The 25,324-nt window shown below is 34.1% G+C and overlaps 1 protein-coding gene across 5 annotated transcripts in view; it reads right to left on the bottom strand.

The window, feature by feature from the left end:
- Positions 1 to 25,324, bottom strand: part of LOC127072932 (protein madd-4) — a 182,965-nt gene that overhangs the window by 65,864 nt on the left and 91,777 nt on the right. For all 5 annotated transcript variants that reach the window (XM_051013814.1, XM_051013815.1, XM_051013813.1 and 2 more), the window contains one exon: positions 8,039 to 8,158. In XM_051013814.1, coding sequence (XP_050869771.1) covers positions 8,039 to 8,158 — 120 coding nt within the window. The remainder of the gene's footprint in view (positions 1 to 8,038; positions 8,159 to 25,324) is intronic.

Genomic DNA, 25,324 nt, shown 5'->3' with positions numbered 1-25,324 from the left:
TCTTCTTTCTCTCTCTCTCTCTCTCTCTCTCTTTTTTTTTTTTTTATATTTTCTTTTTCTTTTTCTCCTTTGTCTACCTAGAGAAATCTTATTCCCCTTTCTTTTCTATTCTTTTGACAAATTAAATAAAAAAAAATTTTCTTTCAAACTTTTCCCCTTTCGAATAGACTACGTACTTTGGTATACGTATGGGCACATATACACATGCATATATATATATATATATACAGCACACACTATATATGTATATATATATATACACATAGACGTAAAAATTTCGAAGAAAGAAGAAACTTACGATCGAACGAAGAAGAAAATTTGGGGAAAAACAAAGTTTTCGTGTTAGGTCCTATATTCATGAAAGTAAACTACTACCGAGACTGCAGATAGAAAAGGAAAGAGATAAATGTCTTCCACAAAATTGGTAGTCTCTTTCGTAGCTTTGCCATTTCGATAACAACGATGTATTCTATGATAGGTAAAAGTAAACGAAGCAGACGAAGAGAGACAGAGAGAGAGAGAGAGGGAGAGAGAGAAAGCGAGCGAGCGAACGAGGGACAGAGAGGGATGAAAAGTAAGAGAGAAAGAAAGAGAGAGAGGATGGAGGGTGGTGGGAGCTTTTCAATCGCGTTAAATTAACAAACGCAGATACGCGCGATTGACGCTCGCATCTGGACCAGAATTTCAATTATTCCATCGTTGGTGGATACTCCAATCGGTGAAATTATCGAATGGTTGGTGTATATAAACGAGAAAGAGATAGATTGATTGGTAGGTAGATAGAATGAGATAGGAAACGAAAGAACGTGCGTACATGTTTGTGCGTGTGTGTGTGTATATATATATATATATATAGAAACGTGCGTAGATATCATTTGCGCTTTTCATGTTAGCGGAAATAATTAATCGAACGAATCGCAATTAACGAAAATATTTGAAAAGCCAAGATTTTCGTTACCGTTCAGTGCGAAAAACAAAATGAGACAGATAGATAGATAGACGAATAAAGAGAGAGAGAGAGTGAGAGAGAAAAATCTACATTGGCGTGCGTAACGAGTAGCGTTCGCGACTCGAAACTTTACTAGTCGGATGAAAATTATTCAAGAATTTTACGCGATAATGCAATAACGTAGAGCGCAACCTTCGAAAATTAGCGACATGAATTATGAATGAGCCCGAAGTTCTTGCCTGTTCATCTTCTTTAATGTTTCTCCGCGTCTTATCGGAGGGGTTCTTTGCGCGCACGGACCGCCGGCACTTGTCAAATATTCCGCGCTTCCGGAATATTATAAATTCTTATGGTTGTTGTTCGCGGAACGAGTTAAGTTCCTAAGGGCTGCCGGATCTTGCGGAAATGAGATAAAAAAAAAAAAAGAAAAAGAAAAAGAAAAAAATGGCGGGAGAGAGAAAAAAAGAAAAGAAAAGAAAAGATAGAAAAGAGCAAGCGTGCTGAGGTCGTTAAGCGACTTTTAAAAAAGAAGAAGGAAAAAGAAGAAGGAACAAAAACAAAAGGTAAACCTTATTCTACTAACGACGAAAATTAGGAACGAGTTAACGATGATTTCAATATTGATAGGTAACTGATAAATTCGTAATGTGTCGATAATTGACGAAATAATCGCGGTGCGGTTGATCGGCCAATTGGGGATAAAATTTATAGATAGGTACGTATAATATGTACGTTCGATATCAAATATCATGATTAATGTAAATTTATCGTTAATTAAACGATATCTATAATGTGTGGTTTTGATCGAACCCCATCTCCTATATCCTTTTAGTCGTCTTTGCCTGTCGTGTATATTCATGTGAATAACTAATTATCCATGTTAAATGAGATATAAAATGTCACGTCGCGTTCTTTTTATTCTTTTTTGTTTTGCTTTTTTGTTTTCTTCTTTCTCTTTCTTTTTTATATTAATTAAATATACATATACACTCGCATACACGTATATATGTAAAAGATCGTCTCGCGACTAACGATTGCCGTACGTTCGTTGAATTTAAAAAATTAAAAACAAAGAAAGAAAAAAAAAGAAAACTACGAAATTAACAATTCTTCTCTAACACGCTTGACCTCCATTGTCGATATATTAATTTCGAATATATAATACATGTTCGTCGGCAAACTCGCCGTAGCGAACTTCTCCGATATACACACACATGCCCGAAAATATATGTACCTGCATTACTTGCTCTATCAATATGCATGACAAACTTTTCGAAACGAAAATGACTCGCACAGATACACGTGACATTTTCGTTATGCACCGAGCTAAATTTAATATTCCCGTATATTAAATTTTCTCGACTCATTTTCAAAATTAATCGAAATAACGCCTGAATATAGACATCGCGTTCGTAGTCATTTTTCGACGATCGCGTTACCATCTGTCGGTAACGAAGTAATTTTGTTTTTCTTTTCTTTTTTTAATTCCCCTTACACCAGACAACGTGCGGGACGAACGGATTGCCTATCTCCAGGGGCATGGAAAGTTCCTTACCCCGATAATCGATATTTAAAATTCGAATTAAAAAAACAATTATTTCAGGATACATAATTAAAACGGAATAACGCAGTACTTAACGATTAATAACGTATTACGAAGAAAATGAATATTTTCGAGGGGGAAACGAACGTCGTTACGTTACTCAGCTTGATAAAGTGATACCTTTGAAATTGAACACCCGTTAAATGCAATTAGCCAATTACACCGGTGCACGATAGTCCCGTGAGTGCTTCGTCGGCCGTTTTCGCCCTTCTGTTCCTCTGTTCTTTGGGAGTGCCACTGGAAGTCTCGACGTCGTTTCAACTACCTCTGTTAGAATCCTCCCTCAGTCCTCAGTCCTCAGTCTCATTCTACCCCAGCCCTTTCGTCCCCGTTCTAAGCACTTTCGCGCTTTGCCTCGCGCGTCTCACGGCACGAAAGAAGAGATACGGATGTGCATTGTAACGGCACGCGCGGTCAAGTGAGTCTCTAAACTTCAGAGGACGACCCTTCGACGTTCCTATTATGCGAGATTCTACGTTAATAAATATACTCGCGAAAATTTCACATTATTCTTATTGTTACTATTATTATTATTACTATTATTATTATTATTCTTTGTCTTTGTCCTCTTGAACTTTTTACCATTCTTTTTAAGATCAATTATTTCGATCCAATCGATATCATTCAAGCTCCCATCGAATCGAATTATCTCGAGAGAATGCCATTAATAAAAAATTATTAGAAAATCCAATAGAATTATCTCGAAAGAGAGATAATTTCATTAAAAATAAATTAACATCATCTGTCGGACATGTTATTGCTAAAGAGGGGGAAAAAAAGAGGAAAGACAGAAAAGAAAAGAAAAGAAAAGAAAAGAAAAAGAACGAAAGTACTGATTAAATTAGATCAAATGAAAATTAGAATGGGTCTTATATCGAGATAGCTAATTTATTTTCCAATAAAAAACGTATATATATACATTTATTATTCTTGAAATGACTTTTAATAAACAACTAACACGAGGAAAGATGGATATTAAAATTTCATATATACGTATTAAGAACTTTTTAACAATCTTTTTTTTACTATCTTCTTGTTTCAGAATGTTTGAGAATAATATCATCATCATCATCTCGTCTTTTCTTATATAAACTATTCGTACATTTCGAAAGATAGAAGAGAAAGGATATAAGAATGTATTTTGTGAAAAGTTTAACGCACGTATATATATATATATATATCTATTGTACATAAATACGATGTAACAATGTTACAAGACGGAGAACGTGTGCGAACGACGTACACACAATTTTATTTCGCAGTGACGAAGATTTATGGTTCGGTACCGGTGCGAAAGGTGTCTGAATCGAAAAAAGAAACGCGTTAAGGTGGGGTCTCGAAATTTTTTGAAATTGAGCGAGGAAAGAGAAAATCGATCGTTCCTTCTCTTTTCTCTTCTCTTTTTTTTTTCGTTCGTTTCTTTCTTTTTTTCTTGAAAAAAAGTAACGAACTACCAACTGAAATTAAATACACAATAAGAGACAAACTATTCTGACTCGAGGAAGAAAGATATCTGATTAGATTATTACGAAAAGAATAATATGTTCAAGTCGATACACGTATGAAAGTTTTCAAATACGAAGAAAATCAAAACCATCGTCAATTTTGTTCATCGAATCACGTATCTACTTGCTCTCTTTTATTTTCTTCAACCCTCCCCCCTCCCCTCCCCATCCCTCTCGTTCAATACTCTTACGTAAATACACGCGCGAGAATTTCCCTTCGCGAGAATTGTTTTTTATCTCTTTCTTTCTTTTTCTCTCCTTCCTTCGTTTCTTCTCTTTTTCTTTCTTTCTCTTTTTCTTTCTTGCTTTCCTTCTCCTTCTCCTTCTCCTTCTCCTTCTCCTTCTCCCTCTCTTATTCTATTTTTACGGATCCCGATCACGGAAGAAAGTTCGCGGTCGTAGTAATGTCGCGCGACTCGTGAAACGACAAAGAAATTTTCTTGAACGAACATGGAAAGGGAGAACATGGATCTACTAGACAAATAGATATTTCGATTTTATGAGATATCTTCTCTCCGAAATGTTCTTCTCCTTTTTTCCGAGAACTTGCATTCTTTCTTCTATCGACGAACTTTCTTTCGTGTATATTTGTAAAATGTGACATGGTTAAAGATAAATGTAATAAAAAGATAGATAGATAGATAGATAGATAGACAGATAGATAGATAGATAGATAGATAGATAGATAGAGAGAGAGAGAGAGAGAGAGAGAGAGAGAGAGAGAGAGAGAGAGAGAGAGAGAGGAATTTAAGTAATTCTAAGTAAAACGAAACTCGCGACTTTTTTTCTCTATTGAATTTTTCTCTTAAGCGAAATGAACGAAGAAAAGAGGAAAAAAAAAAGAAAAGAAACAAAAAGAAAAGCAAAAAGGTAGAAAATGAGGTCCGGTGTTACACGTCTGAGTCTTATATTAAAAAATTTGAAATGTTCCGATAAAAGAGAAAAGAAAAAAAAAAGGAAAGAAAAAGAAGCAGAAAAAAAGAAGAGAAAAAGAAAGTAAGTGTGTCGTTAGAAATTTAACGAGTTCACTGTTAGAAACTCTCTCTCTCTCTCTTTCTCTCTAAGTGAACAATTTTCGGCGTGCGGCACAAGTTGATCCATTTTTAGGAAGAAAATCGTTTTGCTCGCGAAAGTCGTCGATGAAAGTTGGAAAATACGTTTTATCAGAGCGGCTTCGCGTCGTCCTCGTCATCTCTCTCTCTCTCTCTCTCTCTCTCTCTCTCTCTCTCTCTCTCTCTCTCTCTCTCTCTCTCGCACTCACAAATGGACGTTCGATGTTGGTATGAAGTACGATTACGTACGGTATTGCATTAAAGTTTCATGTTTACTGATGCATACGCTCTCGCAGAGTAAAAGCGCGTTTCACGGCGATCCAGTTTTCTAAAACTATCGAGTCTCGAAAGTACGAAAGAAGAAGAGCCAAAGAGAAGGAGAGAGAAAGAGAGATAAAGAAAGAAAAAGAGATAGAGAGAAAGAGAGAGAGAGAGATAAAGATATCATATCGTCGAATTGTTCGATTTCGAAGATTCTTCAAAATAAATATAATACATTTTCATGAGAATTATAAGCATACGAATGGTATATAACTCTCTAACATATATTCATATACTCGAAGGATATTCATTAATATTATACGTTATCATACGAAATTGCGTCCCAACCATAATGGTGATTCTCTCTGCTATTATTATCACACATTGTTACGGTAGTTTCGACGAATGAAAGAACGAAGGAACGAAAGAACGATAAAACGAACGAACGATCATTTTTCAAGTAATGCTTACCCCGATAATAATACGTGGTGGGGTAGATGATAGAGGGTAGAGGGTAGAGGGTAGAGAGTAGAGAGTAGAGAGTAAAAGGGATACGAGGGAAGAAGAAAAGAAGAGAAGATGAAAATTCGTGGAAAGTAGAGAGAAGGGGTCCATTAGTAAACGTGTGAACGAAAAGTAGAATTCATTGGCCATACGAACTTGGAGAAAATGGTAAAACTCATGAATAGAGACGACGCTTACCCACGTCCTATGGTTTCGTGAAACCCAATCGGTGAAACAATACGACCGTCTTAAAACAGATATGTATATATATATATATATATATATATATATATATATATATATATATGGGTGTGTGTGTGTGTGTATATATACGTACAGTTATATGATACATACACGTTTACTTGCATATAAAAGCTCAGACGTTCGATTAAAAAAAAAATGCATACTACCTTGCAATTGTATTTTTTTTTTTTTTAGATTTTTATATAAAAGAAATATTTTATATGTGTATACTTGGATAGATATACAGACGTTTACCTGCGTATAAAAATTCAAATGCTCGATTAAAAACAAAAAGAAAAAGAATGCAATTTGGGTACTACTTTGCAATCGTATATATTTATTTATTTTTTTTTTTGGATTTCTATATAGAAAAAATATTTTATACATATATATGTGTGTGTGTGTGTGAATAAAATGTTGAGTATATTTATATGATATTATATCTATGTATTAGGAATGATTTCGAAGATAAAATGTTTTATATTTTCTCTTTTAAGATATACTAATCTATTACGTAGTATCGTTATAACGACTATAACGATAACGACGACGACGACGACGACGACGACGAAATGAAATTAGAAACGAAATTTCGTTAAAACGTTTTAAATGGAATTAAAGGAGGTATTTATACGACACTTATTATACATGCACACACACACACACACACACACACACACACACACACACACACACACACACACACACATATAGTAGAATAGTTTAGAAAATAGAAAAGAATGAAAACAAAAGTTAGAATGCGCCACTCAAGAATTAATTGGATTCAAACTAGTAGTAGTGGAGTGTTTGAATGTTAGTAACATAAGTGTTGTAGTCAAACGTTTAAATCCTTTCTCGATTACCTGTATCGAAGGTAAAAGAAACGAAATCAAAAGAGAGAGAGAGAGAGAGAGAGAAAAAGCAAAATAGAAACAAACAAAAAAAAAATAAAGACAGGGAAAACGTAGAAAAATAGGAAGAAAAAGGAGAGTACAAAATAAGAATAAGAAGAAGAAGAAGAAGGAAGTCGAGAGATCTCGGCGTGTCGAAAAAGACTTGGTAAAACTGGTGTTAAGCCAGCGGAAAAATAAAAGCTCTCGTTTCGCGACAAACTTGACGATTGCTGCCAACTCCCTATTCTCTCTTTTATTTTTTCTCTCTATCTTTCTTTCTTCCATTTCTTTTTTCGTTTCGTTTCTTTCCTTTTTTCTCTATTTTTTTTCTTTTTTTAACAGTCCTCCTCGTTTCTCCCCATTTATTTATTTATTTATTTATTTATTTATTTATTTATTTTCTTCTGTTAGGTTTGTTTTCTTCTTCTCCTTCATCCAGTTCATGTTTTACATTCCTTCTTCACACTTTGTTCTTCTTATTTCACCTTTTCTTTTCCTTTTTTTTTCTTTTTCTTTCTTTATTTTATTTTTTCTCTCTCTCTCTCTCTCTCTCTCTCTCTCTCTTGGTTTCTCCTTTCTTTCGGTATAACGATTTCTGGCGACCCGTTTCGGTCCGACTACCATGAATAAGGGTGTTTATTTTTCCTCTAGCGGTTCGACACTCCTTTCTTTTACCCACTTGTAAAATTCGTGTTTGTTGCATAGAAACACGCGAAAACTACCATGCACTCTCTCTCTCTCTCTCTCTCTCTCTCTCTCTCTCTCTCTCTCACTTTCTGTCGTGCAGCTGACACTTGTAAATTCAGTGAGACTCGCAATTCGTCTTGTAAACTCGCCAACCCCGAAGAGCTCGCTCGGTCAAAAGCTATTTTTCCTTCCTTTTTCGTTCTCTCTCTTTCTCCTTTTTCCTTTTTTCTTTCTTTCTCTCTTTCCTTTTTTTCTTTTTATTCTTCTCTCTCTTCTTTTCTTTTTTTTTTATTTCGCGCGCGAGGCGACACGCTCGAAAAAAAAAAAATTAGAATTCTTACCTGATCGATGTTATCTATGTCGAGATTGTTGGCGACGTTCGCGATCTCTGATACATCTTCGATCGCTGAATGATCGTCGATCGTACTGTTGTCGCTTACTGCTACCCCCAAAAGACATATCTGTAATAAAAAGATAATAAAGATGAACGATATGTCGGTGTATTAAAATAAATGTATCGTGTTAATAATTTCATTAGAAATATGAGATAATAGAGAGATTTAAATTGTTATAAACCTATTGTGTTAATAATTACGATCGATATACATTTTATTAACGATCGAAAAGAGAAAGAAACAAGAGAATAGAAAAAAGAAAAAGAAAAAAAAAAGAAAATGTAAATTCAAAAACTGACGATAAGAAACATTCGATATTTTCACGCGTGTATTAATGCAAAAGGATCATAAATTATATTTAATTTTTTATCAACAATAAATAAATTGAAAAAAAGAAAAGAAAACAAAACAAAACAAAACAAATAAATATATAAATGAAAAGATAAAGAAGAAGGAAAAAAAATAAATAAATAAAATGGAAGAAAGAAACAATCATCCACAAGATCTTCGTCGTTCTAATCTACCGTACATAAATATATTAACTCTACGTAAATAAATTTTCAATTAATAATAAATTCTCGGCAATGTTTAACGTAAAGAAAGAAGTCTTCTTATAACTCGCCGTTAAAGAAAGTAAGAACATATTTTTTCTTTTTATAGAAGTCGACTTACTGGCCACGTTATGATCGAGTGCAGAAAAATAATGGTTGATTCTGGTCGGAAACGTGACATACTCGAGCGATAAAATATCCTCGATATATCGTAGTTGAGTATGTTCTCAGCTTTACGAATCTCTCTTTTTCTCTTTCTCTCTCTCTCTCTCTTTCTCTTCGAGAAAGTCACGCGTTTGTTAGAGACACAGATACCGACACCTTTTAAAAAAACATTTTATTTCCTTTTCGAGGATTCACTTCGTGGAATATTTCCAACTATGTCCAACTTGTGGTCGCACGCGATCGCTTAGAAAAGGATTAAAGAAAAAGAGAGACAAAGAGATAGAGATAGAGAGGGAGAGAGAGAGAGAGAGAGAGAGAGAGAGAGGGAGGAGGAAAGAGAAAAAAGAGAAAAGAGAGGAGGCAAAATTTAATTGTGACCTAGCTTCGAGTCGAAAACGGATATCTATTTTCCGGTATTAACGTACAAGAGAGAACTTTTATAACAAGCTCTACGGAACAGTATCAGTATTAGTATTAGTAGTAGTAGTAGTGGTAGTAGTGGTAGTAGTATTAGTTATATAAGTAGTATTAGTAATAGTAGTTGATAGTAGTAGTGGTAATAATACGTCAGCATACTTTCAGCAAAACTCGTTCTGAAAAATTTCAAACCCACTAATCACACCGTTCTCCTCGTCATTGTCATAGCTGAAATTGTTCAAACTCTTTTTATACGTTAAAGTGATACGTAAGTATATATGTATGTATGTATGTATGTATGTATGTATATTTTTGAACGTTGACAAAAAAATAAAAAAATAAAAAATAGTTTGTAAAAGCAGTAAAAAAAAAGAGAGAGAGAGAGAGAGAGAAGAAAAAAAAAATTCCTAGATATTTTTTCGAAATTTTTCATAAATGTTGTACGTTAAAGGTTTTTAAAACAAGGTATACGGCTTGTTGAACGACAAAAAAGTTTCGTTTTAACGTCAAACGTTTTTCCTATAGGCTTTTTTTTTCATAAAATAAAATCTTGAAAATAATTTCGGATATGCGTTTGAACGTGATCAATTCCGTTTGGTTCAGTTCAGTTCTGTTCCATTCCATTCCGTTCCGTTCCATTCTATAATACGGCTTCTCATAAAGACCGTTCGGTTGATGGAGCTTAACTCTGTCCGTTGCAACGTTATTAGCGATAAATTTAGACGGTCGGCCCGGCCTGTAATTAAAGGTTAACGCTCGACGCCTCGGGCATCTAGAAAATGAACTTGTATAGGATCGGGATTAGAGAGGAGTAAAGTATGTAACTATTTAGTTACATATGTGATATGAATATGTACGTATATATATATTTATGTGTGTGTGTATGTTTGCGTATGTGTACACAAGGATATGCATAAATATATAGAAAGTATCTATATAACTTTCGTATAAGCTTATAATTGGTTAATTTTAATTGGTTGTTAAATTTCACAACACACGATGAATCATTCTCATTCAAGTTTCTAACGAGTTTGATATTATATATGTAATAAGTATCAATGATATTCGAAGATCGACGTAAGTGACGATATTGTGATGGAAAAGTTTTTTTTTTCTTCTTTTTTTTTTTTTTTTACAAGATTCAGGAAAAATGAATATTGGTCGATCTAAAGAATAATTATAGTTTTACGTAGCAGGAGGATATTACTTATTGAAAAGGTTTGAGAGAGAGTTATTTATCGTTAGAAATTGATTATACGTTGGTCGCTGTCTCGTCGATTAAATCATAGATCCAACTTGCCAATGGAAAAGATTTTACAAGAGAGGACTTCGAGAGCCACGTTTCTTCTCTTCGATCTTTTCTCTCTTTTTTTTTCTTGTCATTTTTTTCTTTTTCTTTTTTTTTTTGCTTCGGAGAAAATTATAGTGATCGAGAGTAAAGTGGCTTGTTAGGTAATCGTCATGATTAAGATAGCGGATAATTATATTTAACCGGATGATCGGACCGGTAATACATACTTTTTTCTTAAAAAAAAAAAAAAAAAATTCTTTTGAAGAATTTAATCGAAATAGATTTAATATATACGTACATATAATTATTTAATAATTACGATTATTTGTGGGTTTACTTTCGTATATTACTTTTTTCCTTCTTTTGTTTTATTTTATTTTATTTTTTTACACGAATGTATTAAAACAAAGATAGAATAGCGAATGTTCCTGGATATCTTTGTGATTTCCTATCGAAGAAAAAAAAAGCTATTATCAAGCATTATCCAAACGTATTTGGATTAACCTATGTAATTTATATCTCGAACGCATGAACGACTAACGAGCCGTCCAGTTTCGATAACGTTTCATTCTTATCTGAGCTCTTTGATTGGCTCGCGTGCCGTACACGGATTAACACCAACGGTTCGCATTAATTCCAGTAATTAAGTCGAACATGACTCGACTCGTGTAGTATCGTGTACCTTTGTCGAAAAGAAAAAAAGAAAAAAAGAAAAAAAAACGAAAAGGACAACAGAATTCTCACTTTCTTCCTCTTTTTTGCTTTTCACTTTTTTTCTTTCCTCGTGACGACAAACGAGGCAGTAATTTGTAAATTAAATGAACGAAACGTTTGCTATAAAAATAAATTTTTATATGTATATATATATATTTTTTTTTAAATTACAGAATAAAATTTTTTTCAAGATATAAAATTTTTTAATTATAGAAATTATTTTTTAAATTATAGAATTTCTAATTTTGTAAATTATAAATACTAGAACAACCGACTCGTTTATTTATTTATTTGTTTATTTATTTTTTGTTATTATCCGTTGCATCATATATAATTTACTCAATTTTACGATAAAACAGATAATTTCAAGAAGCATTAAAGATACTCTAATAAATAATTACCAAGTAATCGAATTTAACAATTCAAACATTAAGAAAAGGAAAAAGGAGAAGGAAAGAGAAGAAAACGAAGAGGAAGGAAGAAAAGACAAAAAGAAAAATTAAAAAAAAAAAAAAAAAAAGAAAAACAAATTAAAACTAAAGAGAAATTCCCAATCGTTTCCAATATCCAAATAGAAAAACGCAATTTAAATTGATTCGATTATTCGGCGGAAAGAAATAAAAACAAAAAGTACCAAAAAAAGAAAAAAGAAAAAAAAAGAAAAAAGAAGAAGAAAAAAATAAATAAATTAAAATAAACTGAAGTAAAATAAAATAAAATCAAATCAAATCAAATCGATCGGTAGTCATTGTCGCACGTGGCGGCGAAATTAAAACTTTGCCGAAGTTAAATGGTTTGCAACGTGTTGGGATAATAGGGAAACATTTGGAAACGTAATTAAATTAAGTCGGTGTATTCACGAGCGCGTAAGTACCGAGGAGCCAGTGTGACAACGAAGCATCGTCGACGATAGAAAGAGAGAGAGAGAGAGAGAGAGAGAGAACAAGAGAAAACGAGAGATAGAGACAAGGATAGAGATAGAGATAGATAAAGAGAAAGAGAGAGAGAGAGAGAGAGAGAAACGACTCAAAAAAATTTTGCTTCCGTGTCCTGGATTTAAATGGACATATCGTGTTCGAATCCGAGACTTCCTCTTCGCTTGTTGAGAGGATACATTCACGTATTTCCATTTATCTCGTCAATCAAGTTCCTCTTATCGAAGACGAAGAAGAATTGGATGTTGATTAGGTTTTTTGGTTAGTCGGGGTTAACCGAGGGATAAAAAAAGAAAGAGATATTCCTGTTGGTCGAGTATAAAGTGTGAGAAAGAGAGAGATAAGAAAAAAAAAAAAAAGAGATAGAAAGTGTTAAGCAAACAACAACGACCTCAGGGTCGCGGCTTGTAAAATAGAAAAGAAAAAAAGAAAAAGCAAGAAGATTAAAAAAAAAAAGGGGGGAGAGAAAAAAGAAAAAAGAAAAAAAAAAGAAGAAGAAGATGAAGGAAGAAGAAAAAGAAAGAGGTAGCCGCTTGGAGCGTCTCTATGGGAAAACATGGGATTGTACTTTGCGCCATGGTGTGAATAAAATTAATTTTCTTAACCGAAATTGCGTGTTTGAATCACGTATGTATAAGAGAGATAGAGAAAGAGAAGATAGGCTTGATTTTAAGAATATGCATCGGTGAATAAATAACAACGTTCGAGAAATCGTAGTAAAAGGTGCTTCGTGTTGTCAGATTAGAACTTTCAAAATCTACTAATACCTTTTTGTGAATCATCCGTTATATCCTTTGTCTATGGGATAAGAAACGAATGTAATAAACCGTGAGAACATGGAAGATTGTTAATATCGACGTATGAATTTTTGACTATTCGATTTTTCTTTCCTTTTTCTCTTTTTTTTTCTTTCTTTTTCTTTCGTAGGTTATATCATTTCCTCTATGGTTTTTATCTCTTCATTTTTTTATTCTTATTTTTTCTTTTTTTTTTCTTTTTTTTTTACTTTCTTTTTGTAACTCTCGATCTTCCACTTGGATTCCCCGAAAGAAGATAGAGGAGCAATGAGAAAGTTGTCGATATCATTGAACGAACGAACGAACGAACGAAGAAAATCTAACGTAAAGGAAAGTTATGGGAGAGATTTTATTGGAATTTGGTGAAAAATTCCATGGAATCTATGGAGAAAGAGGAATATTTTTATTCTTTTCATTTTCGTGAACCTTCTTCTTCTTCTTCTTTTTCCACCATTTTGCTTTCGATTTTGGTTAAAAAAGAGGAATAAAGGACCAAGAGGTCGAAGGCGTTAGGTTAGGTTGACTTGGGTTAGAGGTTGGGTTATGTTAGGTTAGGTTAGGTTAGGTTAGGTTAGGTTAGGTTGCTTGAATGATCGAAGAAGAAATCAATTTATGAAAACCATACGTTCTTTGGTTAGATATATCAAGTTCAACCCTCTCTTCTTAGGGGTGCTGTTGGTAGGCTCGATAGCTCGACGATCTTCACAGCCTCAGCAGTCGCAGCGAACTATAGTTCGAGAGTTTGTCTATTGTTTGTACGATCGACGCTTGGCCGATGAAGTGGATGGTGATAGAAGGGTGGTTATGGTGAGAGAAGGGGGTTGAAGAAGTGGCATTCTATCTCTTTCTCTGTCTTTCAGATATTTGTGATAAATTATATTGGCTTGTTTAATCCGTATGTTAAATCGTTTCGTTCTTAATAGCAATCGTTATTTAAATAATTATTAAATATTTCATTCTATGAATTGATCATTGTATTTAATCGTTGTTGGGTTTACATAATTCTTTTTTCTTTTTTTTAACTTGAAAATTAATTAATTATAAAAGCAGATTGACGAATGTACGCGATCATTAATCAGACTGTCCTTTTTTTCCTTTTTTCATTTTTCCAAATAATTAAAAAGATAGAAATTGTTACAAGAATTTTTCTATACCCACCCCTTCGACTACCTTCAAATGAACTTTGTTTCAAGGACGTTATTGGAAATAGAACGACGATCGTCGATCGAATTTTAAAGGAGAATTCGATCGATCGAGTGCTTAAGGATGGCCTTGAGTCATTCCATCGTTCTCATCCATGTTTAACTTTTAATGTCAATTACTATCGTAATGTCAATTTAAACTATCAAGAGACAAGGAGAGGAGGAAGTTGAGGGTGAGGGTAGTGTTGCTACTGGTGATGGTGGTGGTGGTGGTGGTGGTGTTAATGATAGTGGTGGTGACGGTGGTCGGGAATGTCGAAAATCGTAGTAACATTCATGGTGCTTTATACGAGACAAGGAAGAAGATACTCTTGCAAGAGTATGGTGTTCACTTTGGTAATAAGAGAGAAAGAGGAAGAGAGAGAGAGAGAGAGAGAGAGTTTGAGAGAAGACACTTCGGTTTAAGATGTTAGGTACATTATTCAAGGATTTCTCGAACACAAGAACGTACGAGACACGGGCTTATGCAATGATTTTCGTTCCAGTTATGTTTCGACGAACTTTCCTCGTTAAACGTTCTAACGAGTAACTGTTCTTTTCTACTGGACAAAACGAAACAACAACGACTGATGATCTTTCAGCAAGACGATTAAATTTTTTCTCCAAGGGAAACAAAAAAGAAGAAAGAAAGAATAATAACGTTAATGGGGAACATCACTGTACTTAGTTGTTTCGAGATAACCCTTCGAAAGAAAAATATTTGCCAAGTATTACTTTTATATTTATTCGATCAATATTATCATGAATGAAATCATAAATGTTCTATAAAATCGATTATAACGTTCGACGTGATGATATAAATAATTAAGTGTCGCGTTTAACAAGGTTTTGCTACTTATATAGTAATTTAGACGTTTATTTATATTACGTATTGAAATGTTTTTTTTTGGTTTCTTATAAATACCGATCAAATGTTAAACGATATTTCATCGGTATTTATAAATATTTCAACGGAACGTTTGATATATAATATGAAAATTATCGGATATTATTTGATTATCAAATTTATTTTTATAGAAAGGGTCATATAGATGAATTAGTATACATCTATCTCTCTCCCTCTATATATATATTTCCTAAATAAAGTTCATCTAATTTTCTCCAAAAAAAAAAAAAAATAAGGAAAAGAAAGTAGCCACCGTTGTAAGTTTCTTCCGATCGAGGACGATCGTAGGCGTGGGATAGGTTGAAGTTTATAATCCACCTACCAAAAGGGAACGGTACACCCTATGGTTGTTCGTGCTGTGTAACCGCCCAATAGTTACTCGATAAGATCTTCCTCTCTCTCTCTCTTTCTCTCTTTCTCTTTCATCGCAGACCTCCCAAGGCAAAAAGTATTTTTTTTTCTATCCTAAGCACGACTAACTTCCTCTGTGCCTATCCACGTTGATCTATAATCCTAAACACCTTGGCTATCTTTTCTCATTAAATTTAACGGCACCGCCCTTTGGGAACTGCCCTTCTTGTGCCGACACCTTTTTTAATAGTCCTACACTCTCTCTCTCTTTCTCTCTCTCTCTCTCTTTTTCTCTTTCTATCTCTCGATCTCGATGTTTAAAAAACAACGACTTTTATGCTCGCTTGAATTTTATTATCTGATAGATAAAATAGATGGAACGAATGTAATGATGAAGTAATATTACAAAGCGATTTTTTTTTCATCCCCTAAGTTTCATCTTTTCCAATTCGAAAATCTTAATTTCTCTCTCTCTCTCTCTCTCTTTCTTTCTTTCTTTCTCTGACTTGTATTTTCGAGAAGCAAGGATTTTTTACGATTTTTTACGATTTTTCTGAATTTTATCCTTTCGTAGATAAAATATCGAACATTAGAAAGTTATATTCGTTCTCTTCGATTAACAAGTTTCGACTTTTTCCTTTTCAAATTTTAACTTATCGATTAATAGCTCTCTATCTTCCTCTCTCTCTCTCTCTCTCTCTCTCTCTCTCTTTCGCTCTACAGAAGACAAAATGTTTACAATCATTCGAATTTTATCGTCCGATTGATAAAAGATGAGATATTAAAAAATAATAATTCTCTCTCTTCTTTCTTTTCGTCTTAATTCGTAATTATGAATTTTCCACTTGAAGTTTCTTCCGTGTAAGATATTTGTTATTGATCGATAAAATAAGCTCATCGATCAATAGTCCTATATCTCTTTCTCTCTTATTGCTCTCTATAAAAAGATATAACTTTTTACGTTCATCCGAATATTGTGAATCGTTTAATTGGTAAAAGATCAGATATTAAATAACCATATCCTTTCTAAATTCGCTAAGTATGACTTTTCAAATCTCGTATCTCGTAAATCTCGGATTAATCGATTAAAAGGTGACATTAGAAGGAGCAGCTGGGGAAGACGTTCGAATATGTCCTTAATCACATCTGAGCTATCCATGCTATCACCCTACGTCGTTTAATCACCCTTCATCCACCCCTATCGCCTGCTACCCCAAAACGGTCCAATTAGAGAAGCTCCCCAATTTTCCAGATAGACAAACCGACTCACGATTTGAATAATGTACCGTCGAGGATCGCTGTCTGTTCACTGTCAAACTTCCCGTCGGCTTAGGCCGCTTTGGAACCTTCACCGTCCATATTGGCGGCCATATTGGTCCGTTAAACTCAACGACAAATAAATTTCTTCGTTAGATCGAGGTTACTGAACTTGAATCGTTATTAAAAAAAAAAAAAAAAAAAAAATTGTTGTAATAAAACAATCGGACAGTGGATCTCTGTCCGAACGAAATAAATTTTCTACTTGTACGTATTCGATCTCTTCGTTCTTTTTCTCTTTCATTTTCTTTTTCTTTTTTGCCTTTCAACGAAAGTTCACCATTATCTTGGTAAAACGTGTAAGTCAATTTACGACGTGATTCCACGAGAAAAAATCGACGATTAGAATCGTGTCGCCGTAAGATTTTACTTGATACACCTACGATGAAAAGTCAAACATGGAAAGTCAAGCATTAGGAAATAACTGTAACCCGAATTCGATCTACGCGTTAAATGAAGGAGTATCCGATTACGAGAGAGAAAGGAAGAAAGAAAAGAAAGAGAAAAGGGAACAAAAAAGTAGAAAATAAAATTTCAACAAAAATATGTAAATAAAATTCAAGAGAAAGAGAGAAAGAGAAAGAAATCAAGTAGGTCGAAAAGAGTACGATAATGATAGGATACAATGAGAGGATTTTTGTGGTTTAACAGGGGAAGCAGCATGAATTCAAAAGCATCATAAATTAAGGAAATTCGGAAAGAAGAAGGTAGTAAGGTCGGATGCCTTAGTCGTAAATTTTCCACCGACGCGTTTTCCACCACTCCTTTTACTTCCACATTTACTTGGAACGAGTGTGTCGCCGTCCAATTAGTCTCTCTCTTTCTCTCTCTCCTTCTCTCTTACTCTCTTCTTCTCTCTCGAACGACATGGAAGCTCGAATCTCGCTCGAATCTCGAATTTATTGGAGGTTTTCTCAGTGTGAGGTCGGTGTACCTTCCTTCTTCGCACGAGACACTCACTGTTTTCCTCTTTTTCCTTCTTCTTCTTCTTCTTCTTCTTCTTCTCCCACCATTCTCTCTTCTCTTTCTTTTCGTTTTTCTACTTCTCTCTCTCTCTCTCTCTCTTTCTTAGTCTAACGTTATATCCTTTTCTTATTCTTTTTCTGTCGTTTTATTCTTACGAGTAAAACGGGGGGATGTTTCGAGAAGGTAAAAGGAGGGCGTGGTAGACGAAGAAACGTGCCTTTAAGCTGGACCAGAATTTATAAACCTCCTCGTTTGTCACTTTTCTCTAGGAACACCGGGGGGTCCAAGTGTTTCTCCTCCAAAGCAGCCGCGTGCCGTCCGCTAAAGCGGAACACCGACGTAGAGAAACGATCAATTCCTACGAACGCGTTTTTTTTTTTTTTCTTTTATCTTTTTTTCCCCTTTAAACTTCCTTTACACGGAAGACGACAAGCTTTATTACGAGGATTTAAGTGATTCCATTAGAGAAAGAGAGAGAGAGATAGAAAACAAACGGAGAAACATACACAACACGCGTATGTATTAAAAATTTATTTTCATCGTTAAACGATATCTTCTTGTATCGTGTATAAAGTGCTATAATCTTTATAGGACAACAAAAAGAAACAACGTTCCCACGTTGTAAAATTTATTTCCGTTATTGAACATTTTCCCATCAGAAGCTTGTATGATCGAGATTTATCCTCGACGAGAATTCTTGTACAATTTTTATTATACGCTTTGTATAATAATTGTCTATGTAAATTTACTTCACACACAAAAAAAAAAAAAAGAAAAAGAAAATGAAAAGAAAAAAAAAAGAGAAACAAAGAAAAAATCAAAACACACCCTATACAACGATACGAACGAGACGCGTAAAGAAATCGATTACAATTATTAAAAATTCTACGAACGAACTTTGACCCCGACTTTTGTTTTAGAACTTTTTCTTAAACGAGTACTCGAAGACAGGAGATCGAAACTAATTTAAATATCGAGAAAAAGAGAAAGATTAAAAAAGAGAAAGAGAAAGAGAAAGAGAGACAGAGAGAGAGGGCTATAAGAGCAATGTGCTTCGAGCCGTCGACCGAAGGAGAGGTTTCATTTTCTCTACGAACGAATGAACGAACGAACGAACGAACGAACAAGCCCGAATTCGAACGAACGTTTTGTTCGGACTTCTGATCAGATAAGGCCAAGTGATGAGCGCGGTATTGCTTTCAAATTGCTTTCCGATTCTAACCTATGATAGTGTGCCTAGTGTGCGTGGACGAAGAACCTACTATACCTTATATCTTTTCTCGACTATTCGTCTATTCGGATTATTAGGCCTCTCTCGTTTTCCTTACCTAACTCTTTCTCTCTCTCTCTCTCTTTTCTTCTTTTCTATACACATTCACAGAGAAATATATATATGTGTATGTGTGTTTGTATGTGTGTATGCTGACACGAAAGTGTATGTGTCTATATCTTTCTCTTTTTCGTTCAATTCCTAATACTCTCTATTCTTTCGGCAACGATTTCGTTCCTCGTTCAATTACATGTGCTATCGAATCTCTCTCTTTCTCTCTCTTTCCACTTGTCTCTCTATCCATCTCTTTCCATCTTCTTTTTTTGCCCTTGTTTCTCTCTCTCTCTCTCTCTCTCTCTCTCTTTCTCTCTTTCTTTTTCTCTCTTTCTCTTTCTCTCTTCTCTTTTCTTTTTTTCTTCTGCTCGATCAGCAATCGTTTGGACGTAATCGAAGAAGATTCGTCGAGTATTAAGATATTGGAGATTAAGTTCGAATGAAATATTCGTGGATTATTTGAAAAGGGAAACCTAACGAAATAATGAAAGTTACTCGATCGAGTTGATGATTCTGAGAATACGAGATCGTAGATCATACGTGTGTCTTCTTTGTTTCGTTTCTTTATTTACTTCTCCTTTACGAAATATCCTATCATTTCGTTATTAGGAATTATTATTATTATTTTTTTGTTTCTTTTTTATATAAAGATTAGGCGAGCGAAAGAAAATGCGATATCTTATTATTTTGTGTATTTACAAAATTTTATTAACGTTCGATACGATAATTATAGTTACTTGTTATTAAACTAATGCGTAGAAATATGTTTTGCATCGACAATATGAAATAACTAAAGAGAGAGAGAGAGAGTGATAGAAAGAGATAGAGAGAGAAAAGTCGAAGAGAAAATTTACTCTTGCAAAGCTTTTCAAAGCGTATCTCGGTGGCACAACCTCGTTATTCTGTTATCCCAGAAAAGTTATAGGAAAGCAATACCTAGAATGAAATAACACGTTCCATAAAGAAAGTTACCTTGGATGCTCGCACGTTCGTCGGAAATATCGAGTAATTTTCTGCCTGGTTATCGTAAAGTTCAAGCTTTGCATTTAATATAGAAACTTGGAGAGGATGAACGTGAAAAATCCTTGCTATAGATTAAAAGATAAATAATATTTTTTATTTAAAAGGAAAAAATAAAATCACAAGAAATATAAAAAGAAATGGAAGAAGAAAAAGTAGAAGAAGAAGGAAAGAAAAATGATTCAAATCTTTATCTTCTTTTTTCTTGATTTCTTTTTTTACTATCTTTCATTTCTTTTTTTTTTGTTATTCCTTCTTTATGTGTATGTGTGCGCGTATGTGTGTGTGTGTGTGTGTGTATAACCGTTTATCCCGCCCGAGTTAATTTTTCGAGATCAAGTAAGTAAGTAAGTAGATACCTAATTGGATTTTCTCGCAAAGTCCCCGACAGAAATAAATCTGTGAAATATATTAAATTTCTCTCTACTTGTCGCCTTCTTAAATTTAAATAAAATTTTTTATAATTCCATCATCTCTGAAAAAACATCACGAAATTGTGAGCGTCTTTTTTGATGGGGGAAAAAAAAAAGAGGGAAACTTAAAGAGAAAAGAACCAAAAACAAAATAAATAAATAAATAAATAAATAAATAAATAAATAAATAAAACGAAACAGAGCAAAATAAAGTAAAACAAAATAAAATAAAACAGAATAAAATAAAACAAAATAAAAAAGTTATAGAGAGCACGAGCAAAAAAGAGAAAAAGAGAAAATGAGAAAGAGAGAGAGAGAGAGAGAAAAAGAAAGAAAGAAAGAAAGAAAGAAAAAGAAAAAACGTGAGTTTTCTTTTTCTAGTCGACCGCGTCTATCGGAGTGTCATCGTTAAAGTCTCCGTCACGGTTCCACTATAAATTCGACGGATCTTTCCCGGCTTCGTCGTAACTCGTACTCCATTGTACGTGACAATGACTACTTGACCGTCGAAAAAGATTTTACAACCTCTCGCTCGACCTGTTCTTCTTCGTTCATTCTTTTTCCTTCTCTCTCTCTCTCTCACACATTCTTTTTTTTTCTTTCCTCCTCTCATCTCGGTCTCCTCTTTTAGCTCGTCCGCGATTTTCTACGCAATCTCTTTCGATAATTTCGAAGCTATCCGTATAAATAGCTTAAGTAAATTTTCTTTTTTATTTATATTCAAAGAACAACTCCTATTTTCTATTTCTTTTCTTTTTTTTTTTTTTTCTAATCGTCATTTCTCGTCGTCAACGATGAGATACGTTAACGAACCGAACTGATATAATTTTCTTAAATGGGAGTTCTTTTTTTTTTCTCTATGATAAATCGATACTTTAATAACGAAAACGAAAAAGATAAAAAAAAAAAGAAAGGAAATATTACACGTGATCGAGATTTAATGGATATACAAATGATTTGTTTATTAAAAATCTAAATGGTAGAAGGGAGGAATACACAATCAATATAGGAGTTCAATTTGCAATATGTACTTTCGCTTATTGACATCTATCTACGATTCTCGTCCTATCGTAAACACCCAGAGGTGTTCATCAATTTATTGGCCAGTGAACGCATGGTTACATATTGCAAGGTGTTCATCGAGGCTCTATTTCCACCGCATATATGTACATAATGCGTTCGATATGCTTGCATTATCCAATTTAAATTTCGTCGCACGTATCACGTTCAATGAACAACATAATAATCCCGTTTTGTTATGCATTCGTATAAATTGAAAAAGGAAAGAAAAATAAATACGAGATTAACGATTTAAACAAAAAAAACGAAAGAAATAAAGGAACAAAACAAAAGTGAAAGAGGGAAGGGAGAAGGAGAGAAAAGAAAAGAAAAGAAAAGAAAAGAAAAGAAGAAGGAAAAAAAGAAGAAGCAGACATTGACAATCGTTGTTAAAAATGACGAACGAAACGCGCGAAACGTTGACATTATCGGGAAAAATATTGTTTTTATTAATACGCCGATAAATATTCTTTTATTTAAAAAATTTTTATTTATTAAATATTTCGTCAAGCTGGCACATCGATTGCGTTCGCTCTACTACTATGACGCGATATTATGGGGGTGGAGGGAGGACGAGGAAATAGGACGTAACGCGCGATATCGCGAAGCAGAGGGTTGTTTGCATTCAAACTTTATTAATTGATCGACACGTCAATTTTGTTACGGCGCTTGGCATGGCATAAACATCGAGTTTATTGATTTACCAATGCGCATCGTTTCTGACTATTGGACCACCGTACCAACTCCGTAGGGACTTTTGACGTTTGATCGGCACACGCTCTCCGACTCTTCTCTTCTCGTTCAAATATGAAAAATTTCCCTTCCGTACTTCACAAAGGGTGTACTACTTCGATTACCATCCGTATATCGATATGCATTTAACGGACGTTTTACGTTCGGTTCTTCTTCCTTTTCTTTTCTACCCTTATCTTTCTTCCATTTGATCTTTTTTTCTTTTTTTCTTTCTTTTAATCTTTTATTAAAAATCCGACGAGCCGATGCGACTCAACCGATCCATTACTTTGACGATTTCTTTTTCAGGGAGAAGATAATTTTTTTTTTGATGACGCGTGGAAACCTACGATATTTATAAAGGGGATGTTTCAATGGCGAAAAAGAAAAAAAGAAAAATATATATATATATAAAAAAGAAAAAAAGAAAAAAGATCGTTTGAAAAAAAGTCACTTAAAAATCACTGGCATACGAAAATAATGATAATAAAGAAGAAAAAAACAAAAGAAAGAAAAAGAAAACAAATAAATAAATAAATAAAATAAAATAAAATAAAAGTATCACTTGGAGATATTTAAGTCGAAATGATATGAGAGATCTTTGAATCGGTTATGATAAATGCATTGGCATCCAACTTCTATCTTCTCTTTCCTTCTACCTAATTCTCAACATGCTTGTAACATTGCAAATATTTGAAAACATAGTTATTGAAGCGTTTGACGTCAGAGTACCCTTTGATCCCGGTTACACCGATGCGGATAATATTGCACGCACGTACGTTTTGATATTGGTCGAGGGTGAAAATTAAATGCAGGTAATTAATTTCTAGATAATTTTCCCATCGTACCCAAAGAGCTTATAAAACTATTACGCGCGTGTGTGTGTATGTGCGCGCACGAGAAACCGTGTTGGTATGAAATAATCGCTCGTGCGAAAGCAAGTAACGAGTTATTCCTGATCAATTTGTTTTTCGATTAATTAAAGTCGAATGCCGCGGATTAATTTTAGCCGATACCTTTCACGTTTATAAACGATAACCGTTTCCGATTCGCCTGATGTCCCAATGAAACGACGAGATATTTCGTTGCTCGGTTTCTACAATGGATTATCGCTTTGATTACATTTCATTTTGTTTCTTTTTCCCTTTATTCTTTTTATTTATTTTTTTTTCGATCGTCATATTTTTCATGTCTTTAATAATCGTTAAAACGTACGAATAACGTGATAATTTTCAATCAATACGATCGAACATACGTATGTATATATTTATATATATTATTGAGAAAGTGTGAACTATTATTTATCAAGGTAAGTATTTTTCTTTCGACGTTATAAGAATCATGATTCGTAAAATCGTTAATTAATTATTCTCCGTAATTAATAACGAAAGGAGAAAACGTTTATTCTTATGCAACAACTCTTCTCCGCGTATTCAAAAGCACGTATTAAATATTTACAATAGGAAGTGAAAAATTTTACGTTAATTTTATGAAGAGATATACGAACGAATCATTGACGAAGCACGAATACGATTCTCGTCGTATATAAAACATTTGTAAGCATAAAGATTGATGTTAATTATCAATCATTTTATATGAAATGAGAAGAATGAGGTTTGTACAACTAATTGTACGCTCTTATCGTCAACTTCGACGTTCTTCGACATTTATAACGTTTGAATTTGACATAGTCGGAATGTCAGAGCTAATTACAGATTTAAATGAAATTTCTACGACGTAAATTTGTACAACGATTCGTCGTTTTGACGGATTGAGAAAAGCGAGAGAGAGAGAGAGAGAGAGAGAAACGTTATGTCGAGACACTCATTAAAATGCCGCGTAGCTACAGGGGCGTAAAGTACAATAACATTTGTGCGTTATACCCGAAGAAGAAAACAAATTGAAGTAGTACAAGCTCGTTTTTAACTTTTAATTGGATCGCATGGACGCGGAACGAGACGTTAGTCTCGTTCTCTCTGACCGGTCTAATTAATCCGCGATTTCGTTCGATGCGAAACGTTTTCATAGAGGAACCCCGTTTCTCTACCCTTCCCATACCCCTATCTATATATAAATATATATATATATAAATATATAAATATATATATGTGCGTGTATCTACCATTTCACACTCTATTTCTCATCTCGTATCTACCTTTACTCGGCTCGTTCTGTCACGATGAAAAAAAAAAAAAAAAAGAAAATTAACAAGATGTTAGTCACGGGACGAGAAGAAAAAATTCTTTCTTTCTTCTCCTCCCTTCCGTTGCTTACTTTGCATCTCTTTTTATCTCATTTCATATTATTTGTTCATTACTTTTCTATATTGTTAATTCTCTTCGATCTCTCTTTTATCCGTCTTTTTGCTTTTTCTTCTCTTTTCCTTTCTTTTTTTTTTTTTTTTTTTTTTTTTCAATCACGCACCTCGAATATAAACGTCCTTTCTAAATTTATTACTCTGTCGAAAGAAAGAAAGAAATAAAAAAAAAAAAAGAAAGAAAGAAAGAAAGAGGAAAAAGGAGCATGCCACAGTCCGAATTTTTCCTTTCTTTTTTCTTTTTCATATAAATACATATAGAGATCATGGCGCACGTGCGAATACGCAATGGCAGAGACCTAGCTACAGTCTCAAATTTCTTGATTCAATCGAAATCGAATATCGTCGTATATACGTTTCAAATAACGGTTACTGCAAAGGAGTTTTGATGAAAGACGAAGGGTGAGGATCGTAAGGGTGTGTTGTATGAGATCGGAGATCGGAAGGAGTGATGAAATGGAGAAGACGAGAGAGAGAGAGAGAGAGATAGAGAGAGAGAGACAGAGACACAGATAGAGACAGAGACTCTCCCTGAGAAAGCAAGAGAGAGAGAGAGAGAGAGAGAGAGACAGATAGAGACAAAGACTCTCCCTGAGAAAGCAAGAGAGAGAGAGAGAGAGAGAGAGAGAGATATGTATAATGGGAGTAGGTGGAGGAAGGAAGGGACCCAACGATAGAAGTGGTAGCTACGGTATTTGGAGGCGTCTAACGCACGTGGCAGATGCGTCTAACGCAGAAACGACCACGCGAGGCTTAACGACCACGAGGATAGTCG

The sequence above is a fragment of the Vespula vulgaris genome, chromosome 2 (genome assembly GCF_905475345.1).
Source record: "Vespula vulgaris chromosome 2, iyVesVulg1.1, whole genome shotgun sequence".
Classification (NCBI taxonomy): Eukaryota; Metazoa; Arthropoda; class Insecta; order Hymenoptera; family Vespidae; genus Vespula; species Vespula vulgaris.
The sequence above is the reverse complement of the archived record's forward strand: the minus strand, read 5'-3'. Positions and strand labels throughout refer to the sequence as shown.